Source organism: Drosophila miranda, chromosome XR (assembly GCF_003369915.1).
Source record: "Drosophila miranda strain MSH22 chromosome XR, D.miranda_PacBio2.1, whole genome shotgun sequence".
Classification (NCBI taxonomy): Eukaryota; Metazoa; Arthropoda; class Insecta; order Diptera; family Drosophilidae; genus Drosophila; species Drosophila miranda.
In genome coordinates this window covers 18,641,560-18,660,656 of record NC_046674.1, presented here as the reverse complement: position 1 = coordinate 18,660,656, position 19,097 = coordinate 18,641,560, and the positions used below count along the sequence as shown (strand labels likewise).

The 19,097-nt window shown below is 45.8% G+C and overlaps 3 protein-coding genes and 1 long non-coding RNA gene across 5 annotated transcripts in view; 3 read left to right on the top strand and 1 right to left on the bottom strand.

Moving 5' to 3' along the window:
* The window catches only part of LOC108151382 (nuclear receptor coactivator 6), a 24,006-nt gene extending 23,117 nt beyond the window's left edge, over window positions 1-889 (top strand). Inside the window, exon 11 of the mRNA XM_017279946.2 lies at window positions 1-889. This exon is cut by the window's left edge and continues 277 nt beyond it. Coding sequence (XP_017135435.1) covers window positions 1-61 — 61 coding nt within the window. The 3' untranslated portion in view covers window positions 62-889.
* A 455-nt stretch (window positions 890-1,344) lies between these two features.
* On the top strand, window positions 1,345-6,797 carry LOC108151381 (glycoprotein-N-acetylgalactosamine 3-beta-galactosyltransferase 1-like). Of its 2 annotated transcripts, none has more exons than XM_033386797.1 (4): window positions 1,345-4,349; window positions 4,405-4,771; window positions 4,834-4,943; window positions 6,624-6,797. In XM_033386797.1, exons 1-4 carry the CDS (start codon window positions 3,901-3,903, stop codon window positions 6,727-6,729), a joined length of 1,032 nt encoding a protein of 343 aa, XP_033242688.1. In that variant the 5' UTR covers window positions 1,345-3,900; the 3' UTR covers window positions 6,730-6,797. The 2 variants fall into 2 exon arrangements, with proteins under 2 accessions (XP_033242688.1, XP_033242687.1); XM_033386796.1 differs by lacking the exon at window positions 6,624-6,797 and adding an exon at window positions 5,118-5,151 and having other exon boundaries at window positions 4,834-5,060.
* Window positions 5,552-5,894, bottom strand: LOC108151383. The gene is made up of 2 exons (XR_001774726.2): window positions 5,780-5,894; window positions 5,552-5,724 (listed from the first exon to the last, which is right to left on the bottom strand). It is a non-coding gene; the product is annotated as an uncharacterized LOC108151383 (long non-coding RNA).
* A 4,975-nt stretch (window positions 6,798-11,772) lies between the features above and the next one.
* LOC108152187 lies at window positions 11,773-12,707 on the top strand. The gene has a single exon (XM_017281335.2). It carries the CDS (start codon window positions 11,809-11,811, stop codon window positions 12,541-12,543), a length of 735 nt encoding a protein of 244 aa, XP_017136824.1. The 5' UTR covers window positions 11,773-11,808; the 3' UTR covers window positions 12,544-12,707.
* The last annotated feature ends 6,390 nt before the right edge of the window (window positions 12,708-19,097 follow it).

Below are 19,097 nucleotides of genomic sequence, written 5' to 3'. Positions count from 1 at the left end.
GGGAGCTGCATCGGGAGGCGTTGTGGGAGGATCAACAGCCAATTCGGACGCCAATAAGTGAAAGAAAAATTGTAAAATATATCAGTTGTACCGATAACTATAAGTGTTAGGCGATATAGAGTGAGCGAGAGTGAGAGAGAGTGAGAGAGAGTGAGAGAGAGTGAGAGAGAGTGAGAGAGAGTGAGAGAGAGTGAGAGAGAGTGAGAGAGAGTGAGAGAGAATGAGAGAGAGTGAGAGAGAGAGAGAGACCGAGCGAGTGAGTGAGTGAAAGAGTTTGGTTTTTAGATGCATATACATATACAAATAACATAGCGATTAAGATATATTCAAGCGGTATATTAAGCCAAAAGTCCAAAGCGCATGTGTGCGAAGAGAAGTGTGTGAGTGAAGCAAGGAACTGTAGCTCTAAGCTTAGGAATTTAGCGATTAAGATGACTTCTTGAAACGAATTCGTTGTACAAAGAGTAGCGAGAGGACGGCAAATGAAATCGTTGTACAACTAGTAGCGAGACAGAGTAGAAAGAGAAAGAAAAGAACTCGTAGCAAGTGAGAACGAACACTCGTACAAAGAGTAGCAAGAGAGAAACGAACACTCGATAAACTGAACAGCGAGAGAAAAAATATCATCTATAACTTAGTTCTAAAGAATAACTAGTTCCCCCCACTTTCCCCCATTTCTTTCTCCACGGCAAAAAACAAAAAACTACTCTAGCCATTATCGTTAGTCAGTGTATAGCCCCCTCCACCCTAGAATTCTTTGATTTATGACAAAACATTTAGAGCTGTAAATATTATACGATTTAACTATATATTGTACTGCAGTTTTTCGTGTGTGGCATGCAGCATGTGCATTTAGACGCCCAACAATATATATGGAATGCTTTGAATATGCTTTAAAAAGATATATAGAAACCAGAAGACTCTCTTCCGATTGAGAGCAACAACCAGATCATAGAACCTACAACAAACACGTTCATCTTGTAATTTATTATTTTATGTTGTTTAGTTTTACTTAGAAATCCGTTTAAGGACAGGCATATATGATATATTATATCTATATATATATATACACAAATTGTTATGCATAGTTAGTCAAACGTCCAACGCGACAGATGGGATACATGATTCATAATACAGATTTGGATTCGTTGTGTTTGCGCCTTTATGATATTCGAACACCACATTTTGCTTAGGTCTAGGGTCGCATATATAGCATACTTTATACATAGGTTTATATAACACCATAGAGAATTGTTTGTGGGGATTGAAAGCAAAGAAAATCAGAACTAACAAAACAAAACACTAATCAATCATTTACATATATTTTTTTATAGGCTATATAACACCGTATATATTATTTATAAATATCGTGCCAATGTTTAAAAAAAAAAACATCTAAAAACAGAAACAAAATTTGTAAAACTTGTCAATGCTTTGTCATTCGGCTAAACGATAAGGAATATATGATTATTAATCGATATATATATATATATATAGATCATCATCATCGATATATGTGCTGATACCAGACAAGTGCTGACATTCAAATGGATGTATGAACTATTCATGGATCCATATGATTGTCACGACTTTTGAAATACACTACAATATATTCTTAAGATAGGAGATCATTGACACATAAACACACACACACGCAGATATGACGTACTAATATAACCAACATAAATCCATATACAATATATATATTTTGATGTTATACATACACACACAAACACACACACACACATATGAATTAATTGTAAGCCCAAAATTATAGGAAAGCATTTTTTTTTTATAGAAATTTGTACGCGTCGTCTAAGCGTTCAGCTAGCTAAAAAATAGGTTCCTAAAATTATACAAAAAAAAAAAACCAGATAAAAACAACAAAAAAATACCACAAAACATAAGGGAAAATACCACAAAAAACAAAAGGAAAAATGTTAGAATCGTAAATGGAAACCAATAAGCAGAACCGTAATATTTATAATATAATGGATAAATTGTAATCTAAAGCCAAGCTAAAAAAAAAAACATCAACAATTAAACAACAACAAAAAAACTAACATTATAATACATTTAACTATAAATACAATTTATACAAGAAAAAAAAGAATACCAACCAAGCGAGAAAATTGGTGGCAAAAGACCTGAAAAATGTATCGGAATAATGTTTATACCATATAAATAATGTATATTTTTGCAAGCGAAATTATAATGTCAAACATAGAAGCGAAACGAAACGAAAATGGAAGGAAGGACCTGTAGGATAAAGCGATATATCGATCATAAATCGATAATAAAGACGTAAAAATTTTCGCATATACATATTATTATATATATATATATATATCAATTTTTTTTAAAACTTATTTTGTTATATAACTTATGGAATAATCCAAAAAATATGTTTTATTATACATTTTTTTTTTAAACTAAAGATCGTTTTTTTTGGTCACACTTAGCCCGGTGCGACAGTGCGTGTCATAGCTGTAAGTCGATTAGAGATCTGAATTTATATTTTAAACAATTGTATATCCTTTCTCCATTGCCTTAATTCAAAGAAAGCCTTAATTTAATGATCGCCTTTTACGATATATATATTTTTCTGAGCCAATTGCTAGCGACGTGTGGTTGTGAAACGCACTGTACACTTTTTAATAATTTTTTCCCATTTCTCGTGTTTTTTGCACGATTTGGCATTGTGTTTGTCCCCATGATTTCATGTACGACTTAGTCCTTAAGTAGTTTCTAAGGCTGTGTAACTAAAAACTAAAAACAAGAACATGTACTAACAAAAAAACAAAAAAGAAATCAAAAAAGAAAAACCTATGGCTTACGGACATACCCCTTTGATTGGTTGTTGTATTTGAGTTTAGCGCCGTACAATTTTTGTTTATTTTGAATATGAGTTCGAGGCGAGGCGGGATAAACAGAAATTGGCAAGTGCACTTACTAAACGTATAATGAAATATAAATGAAGTACATATATAATGAATCGATTATAAAAGCCTAAGCTCTAAGTACGATACAAACTAATATTACAATTAACAATTTTTTTGTAAACCATTTTGTAAGGCTTGATCCTTTTGATTTGAACCGAAGGGTCAAAATAGTCCCCCGAAGCGAAAGGTCAGAAGGGGCCCAAAGCAAAGGGCTATAAAAGGCTCAAAACCAATGGCCAGAAAAGCAAAACAAAAGTGGTAAAGAAACACACAAAATCAAAGTGAAGCAAAGCTAAGAAAAATGAAAGCAAAAGCTGAAATAATTAGTCCACATTTTAGTCTAAACAAAAACGAAACATACCAAGAAAGGTTAAAGCTAAAGTAAATCTACAAACTAAAATCAAGAAAAGCTAAAAATGATACACGGAAACACAAATTGTAACATGGATTTGCTATATAAAAAAACTTAAACTAAACAAACGAATGAGAATGAGAATGAAATGATTATCTAGCAATAAAAATAAACAGAATGATTTCATTTATACAGATCGCAAGCGATCTATCGATTTGGTGGAGAGAAGAGGAATGGCGGGAGAGAGCTGTTTGCTAATTTATGCCAAAAATAGGTCAACACCTGAATATGCTACTCGGAAAACCAGTTTGGCAGATGGGCTGGCCGATCATCGCGGGCGTTCCCGAAAGTGAGAGGAAAACATAATCTGTGATTTGTATGCGAGTTTTGGGTGATTTCTTTTCTGACGACATCTTTTGACTGGGACTTGTGACTCATTATGAATGCCAAACACAATCCCCGCGACTATGTGTAAACCCGTTTTGAGCGAGAGAAAAGAAGAGTGGGAGCCTCTTCAATCAGCTGGCAACGAAATGCATTCGTTGCGCTGTTCACAACATATACTATCACTCTCCCTGCCAGTGATTGCCTGAAATCCAACACGGAATGTATCGCAATGTGCTCTGCTTGGTGCTGGGCCTGGTCATTGGCATACGACTGACGGATCTCTTCGATTACCTGCGACTCACTGATAGCCGCGACTATGCCCTCACCCAGGCCCCCGCTGCCACGCCTCAGGTCCACACTGAAACAAAAACTGAGACGGAGGCGGACATTGCCGCGTGGCTGTTTAATGAAACGCGAGTGCTGTGCCTCGTGCTGACAATACCCCAGTGGCACCACAGAAAGGCCGCAAAGGTGAAGAACACGTGGGGTTCGCGCTGCAATAAGTTGATATTCCTGAGCAGCGAAGAGGACAAAGAACTGGGGGCCATCGATGTGGGTGTGCCTGAAGATCGTAAAAATCTGTATGCCAAAGTTCGCGCCGGCTTTGCGTACGCGTACAAGCATCATGGTGAGGATTACGATTGGTTTCTCAAGGCAGATGATGATACGTGAGTGGGACGAGCAAATCTTTTGAATCTCTTTTAAACATCTCTGCTTTTTCAGCTTTATTATCATGGAGAATCTGAGGTACTTTCTCTACCCCTACGATCCAGAGGCCGCTCTTTATTTTGGCCACAAATTCCACACCGATTTCCCGCAGGGCTACATGTCCGGTGGGGCAGGCTACGTGTTGAGTCGTGATGCCCTGCGGCGACTGAATCTCTTTGCGCTGAATAACACCCGTTTCTGTCCAGAGAATACGCTGTCAGAGGATCGGCAGATAGGAAATTGCCTGAGGAATGTGGGTGTTGTGGCAGGAGACTCTCGGGATGAGGAGGGACAGGAACGCTTTTTGCCGCTGTCTCCCAAGCATTTGGTGCCCCATTTTCCCACCACTGGATGGCTGAGTGGCTTTGTGTTCTATAAGCCGGTAAGAGATACTATTTCTGTGGATCGGAGATTCTCCTTTATTAAAGATGGTATCATCCTCAGACGGAGACCTGCTGTTCGACCACTGCCATCAGCTACCACTACGTCAAGGACTTTGAGTTCGAGATCTACGAGTACTTGTTGTATCGCCTGCGTGTCTTTGGCATACCCGTGCCCCAGCGAACACTACCCATGCGTCTGCCACAGCAACAACTGCAAAGACAGCTGGAGATCTGGTCCAAAGAAAAAACCACAAATCATAAAAAGGGATAATCGAAGGTTATGTTTATGTGAGAATAAGAGCATTTTGATGTGGAACTGCTTTACTAAAGCTCCTTTAATTTCAGGTAGATCACATTGCTGCAAGATGTGGATGATGCGGAAGAACAAGGACTCAAAACTAGACCTAAATCATGTTAGAATTTGTTTAAATTATATGCGCAAGTGCTGCGAGGAGTACGAGAAAACAAAACTGTGATTCGAATTGACTTTGCCCCGCGTCTTAAGACTCAAAACAACGTCTGGGATCTCCCCACAGGTGGGGATTGATGGAATGACCAGAGCTCGTTGCATTACTATGGAACACCGTTTTCTAAGGTTTGAACCAATATTCGGCATGCGACTGGCTTCTGGAAGCTTTTGAGAGTAAATAGCAAGGAAATTGGTCTCCAGAGAGGAGAATTTGGCAGACTGAATGCCACCTGAATGACGAGGAACAAGCCTAAGGATGTGCCAAATATAAGAAGCGGCAATCGGATTTTTCCACAGGACTAATGTGAGATTATCATTCGATCGTTTCGATTTATTTCTTCAGATATCATATTCTTGCGTTTCAGAGGACCGATTGCTGCTCAAGCTCTGCCACTTGCATACTTTATCGGTATCTCAAGAGAGTCTCTTGCTCTGCCATCGCTCCAGAGGGGACTTCCTGCACGTCTGTTCTTTGGGTATACGCTGGATTTTGAAGGGTTAAGCGATGTTGAAGGAGTATAGCAGCAGGGAAACGTACTGTATCTACTAAAGCCATTATCTCGCCTCTCCATTCCATACCTTATGTTAGTCCCCTATTTTCCTATAATTACTACATCCATTAAACTGTACAATAAATGTATTATAACTTAATAACGTAGGCAGATATCAACTGTGGCACTGTGCTTCCGTGAGTGAATGCATTTGCTGCGGCTATCAAAGGTTGAGCCGTGGAAAACGATTTTCTATTGCGGCTCCCACAATGATTCGCAATGCCTTGGGGCTGGTGCTCGGTCTAAACTTGGGCATACGCCTAACGGAATACTATTTGAGACGTTTTCTCGGAATCTTCGATAATATTTGGCCAACGTCAGTGGTCGGACTTCCGGGAGGGATATATGCATGGGGCAGCGGTGCTATGCATCGCTTGAATCTGTTCGATTTTAATGGAAGTAATATTTGTGATCCCAAATATAACGCCCTCTCCGCATTGGAGAAAAGGAATCAGTCCTTTGCTGTATTGGGGGATTGGAATCACTCCTTATTCGCATTGGAGGACACGCATCTCTCATCCTCATCTGAAGACAGAGCCATGGGTCTGTGCCTGAAGCATGTTGGAGTGATACCCGGCGAGTTCCGCGATGGCCTGAACCAAGAGCGTTTTCTGCTCCTCATGCCGCAGTGGCTGATGCCTGGAACTGGCCCATGGAAGCGCTACACGGACTCCATCTACTTCAAACCAACGGTGAGAGGAAGGCAAAACCGCCCCTCTTCGCCCCTCTTAGCCACGAAATTGCTGTTCCACTGCCTTCATAAGCCTTCATTCAGCAAATGGTTTGGCCTTTGATCTGCTGGAGTACAGTAAGGGTTTTTGGAGACCCCAGGCCTCTGCAGAAACTGCCGCCACGCCTGGGCTTCAGGGAAATGCATTCCCTGCTGCGCTATTGGTCCCAGGTGGTGTCCGATAACCTGGAAAAACCTGGGGCTTAATGTAATTGCTACACTTTGAGATAAATAAAGCAAGAGGCAGCGACGATGAAGATTTATTCCCATCAATAAGGCAAAACCAATTGTTGTCTTTGGCTCCAACGTCTCTTCTGCATTCTCCCCTCCTTTGGGGGGGGCTGTCCTGTCCGCTGGCATTGCTTTGGCCATTTGTCAATGCGGCTGGCCCTTCGCTTTAAAGCACAATTTATCAAAAAGGGCCGCGTGCCACATACTCATTCCCCACATCCACATCCACATCCACCTCCTCCTCCTCATCACCTTTTGTTGGATAAGCAGGGAGGAAAATTGAGGAATCGAGAACCGGAAAATCGAGTGAAACGTGCCAAACACGTGAAAAATACCTGGGGATCATTGCATTGTTATTTATGAGCATCGAAATGAGGCTCGAAATGAACTGTACGGGGAGGAACAGGACTCGAGGCATGCGGCATGCGGCATTCGGCACGCGAGTGCCTTGACTCCTCGGATAAAGGATAAACTCGTTTTTTGGCAAAGCAGGGCAGCTGTTTATGTACCGCTATCTAGAGCTATCCAGAGGGGTAGAACCGTGGAACGTGCCGCCGGTCCCTGAACCCCCAGGTTGCGCCTGCGCAGCGCCCTGCCTCGCCTCGCCCCGCCTCGCCTTTCATCGTTAATATGTACATAATTCTACATTTACATTTTAGACAAATATGAGCCGAAAGGGAGCTTTTCCCTACGCAGATCCCTTGTGCGTTATCCCTATTCCGTGTACCCATTCCTGTGTTCCATGTAAATGAGGTTGTCGCTGCCACCACACACGTGCGCCGCCTGGCCAACAGGCCGTGAACACAGGCTCCTGGCTCTTGTTCCCCGCTGTCTGACAGATTTCTGGGTGGAACTGCTATCAGTGCCGTTGCGATAAAGGTTCGGCCAGGCAGCAGCTGCTGACTTTTCCATGAATTTAGGGGAGTAGGATGTAGGATGTAGGGAGTAGGGAGTAGGAACTAGGGAGTGCCTTTTGTAAACACAACGGGGCAGAAACAGGATATTTTTTAAATAATCCATCGATGCATTTTATGATTTCCAAAAATAGCCCTGCACATTCTACACTCGACATTACATTCTACATGATTTGATTACATGACACTGCACCTACACCCGCACTCTTCATTTACCACTCTCACAAATACCTGTGCCAGAAAGTGCCCTATAATCGTTCGTCGTAGTGGGAGAGGGCGGAGTAGAGGAGCAGAAAAGTTCGCTCTTCTCAGTTCGTGCACTGGAGAGCGAGTCAAAGAGAAGCCACAAACAATGCGGATAAGCTATGAAAGAAGCAATAAAAGAAGAGTATGGTTATACGCGTGCATAGCAGAAGAGAGTGAGTGGGAGAGAGCAATTACAATATGCAATATGCAAGCGTTGAAATTATGCAAGGTGATCTGCTCAGTACAACAGCCAACTTCGTTCTCCCTCTCTCAACAAAACTAGCGTCAAAGCGCTCTCAGTTGTGCTGAGCGTGAAAGAAGGCACGAAAAGAGAGTTTGCCGACCACCTTGTAAAATTTCTTTATGCGTCGCCCACGCATCTCTTACGCTCTCACAGCTTCCACAGTTCCCCCCCGCCCTTCATTCTAAGCGCAAATCGTTTATTCGGAAATCAAACTGGCGTTGTTTTGCTGTTTCGGGCCGTGAAATGCGGGAATCTTATGAAAATTTGTCGGGAAAAATTGTCGCGCAGCAGTGCAGTGTAGTGTAGTGTAAGTTAGGGATTGAAAACACAACAAAAAGTTTAATTTTTAGTGTTTTTAGTGCAGAGTAGAGTGAAAAAGTGGCGTGATTAAGCAGAGGCTGATCGTGTGCGCTAAAATGTGCAAATGCAGTGGAACAAGCGAATATATTATGTACATATGTACATAGATTTAATGTATTTATTTGTTTTATTTTTTGTGCAATAAGCCATTCCGTTGTGTCTCGAATGTTTTCTTTTGGTTGTGTTACCGGCATGTTTGTGTGTGTGCGCGCGTGTGAAAGAATGAAAGAAGGAGAGCAAAAAGGAACGAGCAAGCGCTGCTTATCTTCGCCGCTCTCCCTCCGAATGTCACTCAAATAGAGATGTGATCTCCCTCTCTCTCCCGAAGCTGAGCAAAATAAGTGAGTATGCGTGGGAGTGGGCGTGTGCCAAATGTGTACTCTTCTTCGAATTATGGACAAAAGATAAGGGAAAGAAAAAGAGTGTTTCTGTTTGTAGCACAACTAGCCTCCTTTTAAGGATCATAGCTCCTAAACCAACTCTGCCACGCCTCTATGCATCAATCCTCCACTCAAAGATCTGACACACCTTCTTCCTTTCCAGAGGAACAACATTGATTCATTCCCGTCCATTAACCTTTTGAAGTCCTTCCCCCATTAACTATTCAACGGCCGCCTCATTGGCTTCTCAAATGCTTCATTGCCTTCTTCCTGGGCATCTAAACGGCTCACCCATCTAATTAGTTGCATTCCTCAGCTTCGACTTCAATTCAATCCTGCCACGCCTTCCACTAAAAACACAAAACCAAAAGAGAAGCACAGAGAGAGAGAGAGATAGAGAGAGGGGGGAGACAGAAAGGACTTCCCTGGGCGACATGATGTCTGGCAGGAACGGTTTACACACATTTCAACGACGATGTCTTATAATCAATTTAATGGCTTCTTCCCCCCCCCTGCGAAAAGGGAACGGAACGAATACGAAGCAGTTTCCCCTCGCGAAAGGAACCAGACCACGAACAGAGGATTCCCCCTAAGACGGTGTCGGTGACGGTGTCGGTGAGGGGCAGGGGAACGGAGGAGGAGACGAGGGTAATAAGTCGTCGCCGACTGAGGGGCGTTTCAATTTGTATCCTAAAGTGAAACCTACAATTGGCACCACTTTTGCTGCCAAAGGAATTGCCTCTTTTATGGTCTCATTTTCTCTGGTTTTCTTCTTGGCTTGCCCCTTCTTGCCGCAAACTCAATTAAGTGACGAATGAATGGATGGATGGATGTATGAATGGAGGGTTCCCTAAAAGGACAGCGACAAGGCGCCTCTTGCGAGCGTCTTGCGAGGGTCCTGCGAGGCATGTAAATGCCAGCACACACAAGGCGGAGGGAGGGGGGGGTCTCGGCGATGGCACGATGATGACTCAACAATGTCTTGAACGTGTTGCTTTGCTTTCCTTCCTTCCGGCAAAGGAATGCCTGCCATGCCCGCGCTGCCTCTTTCAAGGAATGCCACACAACCCTCAACCCTCGACGGCAGCAGCAAGCAGCAAACTATCGAGCAACCCCTAAAAATGCACTGACTTCTTGGCGGCGCGAGGGTTCTGTTCTTTGTGCCTTCTTGGGTTTGAGGTTCTCGCCCGCCTTCCTCCTTTGTGTGTCTCGTCAGTTCTTGTGTCTCCGAAGGGGTTCTCCTGACGCGTGCCACGAAAAGGGGGAAGGCTGTGGCCCAGGACAAATGTACCTGTAGCTGGGAGGATGGGTTCTGTTCTGTTTCGACTGTTCTCTGACTCATTGGCATGTCATAAGGCAGGAAGTGCACGTACAGAAATTATTGAAAATTATAGTTGTGGAAAACTTAAAAAAACCCCAACGGAGCGAAGGACACGTGCAGGACATTCGTATGCAAAAAAAAGGACTTCCCGGAGAGGAAGTGGCAGCCAAGCGTTAAATTGAAGCCTGTGCCAAATCAATTAAAAAACAAAAAAACAAAAGAAAACACTCGTGCCCCAAGCCGTTGCTTGTTTGTGTGGCAGTTGCATGGCAACATTCTGTCGCAAGCGGCGCGGGTACACGGGCCTTTCCCCCGGCTTTCCACAGTGGTTTTTCCGGCCAGCAGCAGGACTGCGATTGGAATTCTGATGCACTCGTGCAGTCCGGCAGCTGCCGCGAATGCTCTTTGCGAATGCGCCGCACAAAAATCACAAAAATCAAAATACCTTTACACATGATTTATCCCTGAAGCACCGAAAGCGGGTATCCTTCCCCCTTACCCTTCCCCTTCCCCCTGTGTCTGTGTGTCCGTCTGTCGGCGTCTGTGTGTGTGAGAGTGCGGCAGCTGCAACCCAACCTCTCCTTGGCCCTTTCCCCTGTACCCTGTCGATCAGAATGCTTTTACTTTTGCCCTAAAACCCAATCGAAGCACACAATCAACCCCTGGGTCTGGTCTCTGGTCCAAACCAAAAAATCAACATTTGCGCCCTCCCTTCTCCTCCCCCTACTCCTCCCATTTTAATGGGGTGGCTGCATCCCCTCTGCATCCCCTGCATCCCCTGCATCCCCTGCATCCCTGTCGAAAGTTCCAATTTTCCAGACTCTTTCTTCAGTTTACAAAATTTTGGAAATTATATAGCAAATCTCTTTGGTTTCGTGCTCAATTGGAATATTTCTATGTTTCTTTTGTTTCGCAGCAGCGGCAGCGGCAGCGGCAGCGGGAGGCGGAGGTGTATCCTAATTATGTCCTGTGTCCTGCATCTGCGTGTCTGTCCATGGGCATGCCATGTACCAAACGAGTCGAACGTGGGCAAGTCTCTTCGAGTGGAACTAATGTCGGTGGAACGGATATGCGATCGAGTGAAAGGTACGGGGAGTAACTAATTTACAACAGACATCTGTCGTCTCTAATGATTGCTTTCTCCAACACTTTCTCCCAGCAATCCCAGCGGGCAGCCGTGCACTTGTTCCCGTGGAGAGCTCTAGTGGGAGTCACAATACCGTGTGAATTGGGAAACTGGGAGAATTTCCAACTTCAAAATGCACTCTAATTGCAGTATCTTTGAATTATTATCTGTAAGATGTTTTCCGTTTGGCTGGGGCTTCGATTGCTCCTCTGCTACCAGACCTCTCCACTAAATCCATATTTAGCCGTGAGACAATCATGACTAAGGGTCGTAAATAGCCCTACCTTTATCTTGACACACTACCTTTTTCTATTACCACGTCCGACTATGTAAAGCGTCGGATGTTTACTGTTTTTACCGAGAGTGTCTGATAAGAGGCTACCAGATAAGCGGGCAGATCTGTGGCTATAAAAGCAGCCGGCCCGAACAGCATCCATCTAGTCACCGAAGACAGATACATCAGAATGATCAGAATGCAGATCCCTGCCGCTTGGACACTCGTGGGACTCTGCTGCCTGGTGGCAGTCACCTACTCCGCACAGCTGGCTCCCATTCGAGCTGCCGCTGCTGCGCCCAGACCTGGGCCACCGCCCAGCACTCTGGCCCTAGAGCTGCGTAGCATCTTCCGGCAGATACCCAGGAAGCAGATCGAGAAACTCGTGCAGGCCTACATCCTCAACGACGAGGAGTTCCAGGGTGTCGTCAGGGACATCAACTCCCTGCAGGCCTACCGTCTCAGTCGCCAGTTGGCGGTGCAGCCCGAGGTGCGGCAACTGCTGCAGTGGCTCTCCCAGCAGCTGATTCTCTCGGGCAGCTCCCTGAAGATCTTCGAGGACTTGGAGCTGGAGATCAAGGTGATCAACAAGTATCCGCAGGCCTCGCAGCTGGTGAACGGCATCCGCGGCTTCGAGCTGGAGTTCTTCCAGATCTATCCGCTGGAGCTCATCCGTTCCCTGCTGGAGCCCAGTGCCACACAGTCGAGTCTCGCTCTGGCGGAGCTCTGGCGGCGTCTGGTGGCCCTGCTGCCTGCCTACGAGCGCGTGACTGGCTCTCCAACGGCAAAACTGTTTATCCAGAAGCTGCAGACCCGAGGCGTGGCTGTCCAGGATGTGGATGCCCTTATACGGTATCAGTTTGGCTGGAGCAATACCACTCTGGGGGGAGCAGATTATCCCGGCTACGATTATCTGTACTACTAGAGAAAGTCCACAACGAGACTCCGAAAGACACCCCCTTTTTTGTTTTTTGCTTGCCTAAAAGTCCGTGTATTATATTCTTATACCACTTATATTCATTTAACCCCCACTATATTCTGTGTAAAATATATCCTAAATATACCTCCTTCCAATGGATTCATACTCTATATTCATATTGTTGAAATCTTCGTTGAAGTTTTGAGTATTTGCCCCCGAATAGCGCACAGAAAATGAGTGCAAAATCGGAAAATTTCCTGAAAAATACTCAACCCTAAAGAGACGACTCTGGCATGATTTGAGCGCCTGTCTGTCAGTCCATCGTCTCGCAGCGAAAGTCCCTAAAAAAACAAAGCAAAGACTGTGCAAAAAATTCTGTTTACGGCTGATAAATATTTTTGTGGGCAGTTCCCCGAAGGCAATGCCAAAAAATGATCTAGAATTCTCGGTGTTTTGGCATGCGTAGGCGATCGAAGGAACAGAGTACGCGTATAGGAATATATTTCTAAATGGATAATACATTCCTAAAACGTATAAAGACCAATGAATTCTGCTGTTCCATCAATTATTATACAAAATTATATAAAATTTTCCGTACTTCTGGTATAGTATCAATCGACAATCAATTTAATTCCACATCTACTCTGATGTGAGACCTGGTGGAATACCAGCGCAAACCGAAGTCCCACGAAGGCTAGCCATCTGTGCCATCGAATGGCAATAAATATCAGTGCCTGCTCAAAGGTCGCGTGGGGCAGTAAGACAGGACGGGGACGGTGACGGGGACGGGGACGGGGACAGGGACACCCTCGCTGCGAAAGGTATGGTATCCATGGCAATGCCATGATTAAGTAACAGATGAGCCATGGCCGTGTGCCCTGCCCTGCAATGTGTCCTGTGTTCTGTTCCGTGGATCGCACATGCGATTTAATTGAAACAAACCAAACAGGAAACGAAGGGGCATTGGCAGGGGGCAGGAGGCAGGAGGCAGGAGGCAGGCGGCAGTGCCAGAGCCCCGTCGAATGGGGTTGCTTTTGTAATGAAGTTCCTCATTAAGCGGCGACGGGTAGAATCGCTGGATTCGGAATTGCAACGGAAACTAGTTAATGCTCTGAGAGGCCCATTGTCAAAAGCAGAAGCGCAAGTCGTGCAATTTTCACACAGCAGCAGAACAGCAGCACCACTGAAGGGGAATCCTGTGCACAGGATCTTGGCAAACGAAGGGAGAATACTCGTATTTCTCCCCCTTTTCCTTCTGCCTCGCTTCTTGCGGTGAACGCGTCCAATTGGAATTTTATATATCGCATTGTCCGTCAGATAAGGGGGTAAAAATGTAATATTTTATATTCGCCCCCCCCCTCCCCCCCACTCTGGCTCCTGGCTCCTGGCTCCGAACCCTCCCTATGGACATTCACGGCACTGTGACTGACATGCGGCGGCGGCGGCGGATATTCGAGTACGAGGCTTAGAACGGACCCAGACCCGGGCATAGCTGAGCAGAGCAGAGCTCTCCTCCTGTGCGGTGCAGTGCCACCCCTAAAGCGCCGAGTGACGCGCGAGTATTTTTATTTAAAAAACCCCCCTATTGAAATCAGCAACAGCCTTAGAGACCTCAGAGCTGAGCCGCCCGAAACCCCGAAACGCAGTGCAGGCTAGAAATCGCGCTACGCTTGAGCTCTGCTTTATGGCGACTAGCTACAGTGGTGACTGGCTACAAAGGCAGATACATAAATAAATAAAGAAGTTCTTTAAAGGGAAGAAGTCCACCTACTGAAAGGCATCCTCAGGGCATAAAAATCCTTAAAAAGTGAATGATTTTCACTTGCCAATAAGAAAACAACGAAAATCCAACGAAATCTTTGCCGTGATGTCTGTTTCCTGTAAGTCCCTTCCCTTATAGTCATGCCTCACTGCCTGTCTGTCTGTCTGTGCCCCTTGTGCACCCTTCGATTGGTGGTGCTGCTGCTGCTGCAAGCACTCGTATGTGGTGGCTCGTGTGTTTTGTTGGGTTTTTGGTGTTTGAAAATGCACCTGGCTGAATTTTCAGCTTCGATTGCGTTGCGGCCAGGCCACGATTTCCATGCTGGGGTTAGCACTGGGACTGGGACTGCGACTGGGCCCGAGATTCGGGTGGTTGGTTGCATTGCATTGTGATTTCCATGCCGCACATGCCGCTGTATGAGGCAGGCAGCAGCGGGGTTTGTGCCCGTGCCACGGAGCGGCAAGGACATTAGCAGGCGCAACAACAAATGAGCGTTGGTCGCCGGTCGCGTGCCCGAAGCACTTCGACACCCGACAGAATTGTGAATTGTGATTGTTTTTTGTGCTGTTCCTTTATGCCTTTACTATATTTTATTTCCTTGCTGCTTTTTGCCTTCGTGCGTCCTGCCCCTCCTGCCTCTCCTTTGCCGCGATTCTGATGCATGTGTGAGTGAGTGATTTGTGTGCCCCTGCGGCGCTGCACGCTGCATGCTGCATAATTTCGCCTAGACTCGAGCGGAACACATCTATAATTATGTATCCACTGAATGCATCTAATTTTCCCCCCCACTTTTCCTCGCTTTTTCGACTGTTATTTGTTTACTTCGGTGGGGATCCCTAAGCTTTTCGGGGATTTTCCTGCTGCGTTTTGGATTTCTAGAAGAATCGAATAATTTGTGCCACTCTCTGAGGGGGGGTGGGGGCAGCATAATCTCTTCCTTATGGCAGGAATCGCCCGAATCCCAATTAAAATATAATTCACGCCTCTGGAAGCCCAGAAACCAGACCCAGAAATTGCATGAAATTATGAAAGCGAAAAATTTAATTACAGCTCAGTGGCTGATGGAGATCCCTTCGGGGCACTGTAACCCCCAAAAAGGCAGCCAGCAGCCAGCATACAACAACCCTTCCTTCGACAATGGGGCACGGGACACGGGACACACAGGCAACATGTGCCACAAGTTGAGTGCATCCTCTCGAGGAGCTGCCCAAGCAGCAAGTGCTGTTGCACGCGACTCAAAAGAGGCTTTTGAGACGACACACAGAAATGGATGCAACGAATGCATTATGCCGCATAAACGATGCATTTTCGAACATTAATTATTGCCACAGGAGGAGGCGAGAGATGCCAGGACTCCGCCAGGACGCCAGAAGACTCCAGAAGCAACAGACAGACAGAGAAAGGCGGAGGAGTGGGGCGCTGGATGGTGGCAATGGGATGGGAATTGCACTTGAAAATTACCATAAAAAGATGCACTTAAGGGTTAGGCATTGGGGCGATACAAACAACAAACAAAATGCGTAGCTAAAGAGCAGCAGGAGGCGGCAGGAGGTGGCAGGAGGCGGCAGCAACAGGAGTTTGGGCGGCATCATCTCTCTCCATGGGTTGTCCGGGTTGTCGTTGGTGTTTTTGAGTGCAAATTTGTGCCAAGTACGCCTTGGAGCGCAGAAATCAGAGCAATCAGCCAGGAGATTATCAGACTACACAAAGAGAAATGGGGGCGGCTCCTGAGAAACATCAAACAGAAATTAATTACATATCTTTAATTATATTTTTAGAAATGGGGGATCGTACCCGAAAATGTGGTCTGTGATCTATGCCTTTCCCAAAGGCCTCCCAAAAGGAATGATCTTTAGTTCCTTCGTGGGATTTTGTTTGATGAATTCCAAAGGCTCAAATATTTATCCAAAATAAAGGTAAATCCCATGAGCCCACATTTGCCGAATCAAGAGATAGTCCTATGATATTGAAGCCGGGTTTGATCAAAGAATACAACCATTACAACCGATTTGCAGGAGATGGTCCCCTGTGCTACCCTGGGGCATTGGACTGGGTTCTTCTATATATTTGGGGATAGAAGATCGTTGCCATCTGAAATGATATAAATCACCTTCTGAAACATTACCAAAGATCCCATAAGCCTCCTAGAAGGAAGTTTCTCTCAATGAAATCTTGACAAATGAGGATCATTTCCATATCAAATAATGCCTATAAAATTGTGTAAATCTCCGCCAATGAAGCGATCATTCAGACACTCAGAGATAGAGATAGAGAGAGGGAGAGGAAGAGGGAGAGATGTATGTGTTTATGTAGAGGACTTGAGACTTTCCCTTAAGCCTTATTCAATTTCTGGATAATCTTCTTTCTTTTGATAGACAGACGACACCAGAACGCGGGGATTAATCACAAGCTTCACAAGCGGAGGATTTCCCCCTTTGATTGCTTCATTTTGGGACTCACTTTTCTCTCACTTTATTGATGACAAAATAAAGCAGAGCAGCAGTCGGGGCTGAGCGGTCTAAAGGAGGACTTTCTGGCAGGACTTTCTGCCAGGAGGGTTGCCCTTCATCGAACATGGGGTTGGAATTTGCAGCGTCCCAGATCTATGTATCTTTCAGGCGGCAGGAAGGACAATGCTCGCGTGGCTGGCGCACTTCTGAGACGAGTCTCAGTCCCAGACCCAGACCCAGACCCAATCGACTTCCCAAGGATTCTATGGCTTTAGCTTTCGACTGAAGTTCGGGCGGGGGTCGGGTCGGGTCGGTTCGGTTTGGTGCGGTTCGGGATATGGATTCTATTTGTAATTCTAAGCTGCATGGCAAACACAACACAACACAGCACACAGATTGATTGAGAAGAGGCATAGAGCAGCAGAGCCACCCCCTGCAGGGCCCTGCTGCGATTGGGATCGCTCTGGGAATACTCTTTGGACACGAGACTGCTCTCTCTCTCTCTCTGCCCGTTTTGGGGTGGCGCGTTGCCATGTTGCACGTGCCTACCGTAAGAACAATGGCGTCGAATCGTTCGTTCGGTCGCTCGTTCGTTCTGTTCCTCCAACATACGAGAATAATATGCCATATTTTCAATGAGCCCTTAACGGGGGGAATCGAAAGTGCATTCCCTTTCATGGCAACCACTGCCACTGCCGCTGCCACTGCCACTGCCACTGCCACTGCCACAGGACGATGTGGCGTCGCAACGGCGTCGCATTTCGATTATGTTTAATGGCAAAGCACAGGGCAGGCATACAGATACAGATACTCTCTACACAGATGCACAGATACTCCGCACACAGATACGTAGCGATTGTTTATGCTGAAGTTTTTTGTGTTGTTGTTGCTTTGGTGGTGAACTTTCGTCGAAAGCAATGTTGTGCTGTGTCTGTTGTTGTATGCCACACGCCGCATGGTGTACCTACCCCACCAAAAGCAAACTTGACAACGAGCTTAGCCTTAGCCTCAGCCGCCACCAGGGTCTGGGGCAGGAGGCAACACCGTTTGTGGCAAGGGGCGAGAGAGAAAGAGAGAGAGAGAGAGAGCGCTGATAAATGCAGCTACATACACGCAGAGAAATCAGATGATTGTAGATCCCTCAGAAATGCGGCGCCTAAAGATACCCATGGAGAAATCGGATTGAATAAAGTTCGGTTTCCACTGGGAGAGGCATACGAAACCCCGATAAATCCATTAAGAAAGTGTACACTCAAAGAAACTCCAATGAATGTGCCATTGCATCTCTTTTACACCTTACACTTGAAGAAATTTAATGAATGAAAAGACTTTTAACCTTTCAAAACCTTTTTGCAGATACATATGTAGATACACTTCACCTTTAGATACCTTTTTGCACTTGGAGTACACTGATTTCGACCTTCCATTCCCCGTTCTCCGTTCCCTGCTGCAACAGCTGTTTTTCGTTCGGGAAGCAAACAAAGCAGAGGAAGGATCCCCCGAGAGGAAGGTTTTGGCCCGGCTCATTCATTTGGTTGCACGCTCAAAACGCTAGAGGTATCAATCGGTTGCACGCACAATTAACACGGGGTCTAAGAGGGGGAGGGGGGAGGAGGTTTCATGGTGCGGCGTCAGCTGTTTTTGCGGCAGAAAGCGGAAAAGCAAAAGGAAATAGATCATCATTGTTTTGGGCGATCGAATTTCCTTTGAAATATTTGCACAAACACTGAAAGAAGGTGCCATCATCGTTTGCTGGCATTTTCGTGGTGCGTGGCAAAGGGAAAAACAGCTGCTGCCACATGCCATTTGCATGGCATTGATTTCTGCGAGTGCATTGTCCTTTGGCCGTTTTGCAGGAAGGTAGGGAAAGGGAAGGAAAGGGAAGGAAGAGTGCAGTGCGTGGAGGATCAGGGCAGATCAAATGAAAGGTGGAGGCCCCTCTAGAAAGGTAAGATCTCTCCTTGCCCTTTTTGGGGCAGATCTTGGGCCTTACCTTCTCCGGAATGTACCTTTCCTGAACAGGACTTTCACTGCCGGCAGGACTTTCCCCTTAGCAGTGGTCTCCTCTGTCTGCATTTTGTGGAAAAAAGGGTGACTAATGCGTGTGCTTGTGTGTGTTGCTGTGTGCTGGTGTGTGTGTGTGTGTGATTGCTAACAAAAGATTCCGGCTTTTGCGGCTGCCGGCAAAGGTCTCGTCTCTCTGCTAGCGCCGCTGCCGCTTTGCCGCTCTTCTAGCGTCTCTGCCCGCCAAGGACCTCTGCTCTGCTCTGCTCTGCTCCGCCCTGTGCAAGGGCTAAAAAGGACATCGAACGTCGCGTCGGGGCGGCTGTTGGGGGATGAAAGAGCGA

Bases quoted from the DNA above. Each gene is read 5' to 3' on its own strand.
- LOC108152187 (XM_017281335.2), top strand. From the start codon at position 11,809: ATGATCAGAATGCAGATCCCTGCCGCTTGGACACTCGTGGGACTCTGC.
- LOC108151381 (XM_033386797.1), top strand. From the start codon at position 3,901: ATGTATCGCAATGTGCTCTGCTTGGTGCTGGGCCTGGTCATTGGCATA. The intron at 4,350-4,404 runs GTGAGTGGGACG...CTGCTTTTTCAG, and splicing joins CTCAAGGCAGATGATGATAC to CTTTATTATCATGGAGAATC. The intron at 4,772-4,833 runs GTAAGAGATACT...TATCATCCTCAG, and splicing joins GCTTTGTGTTCTATAAGCCG to ACGGAGACCTGCTGTTCGAC.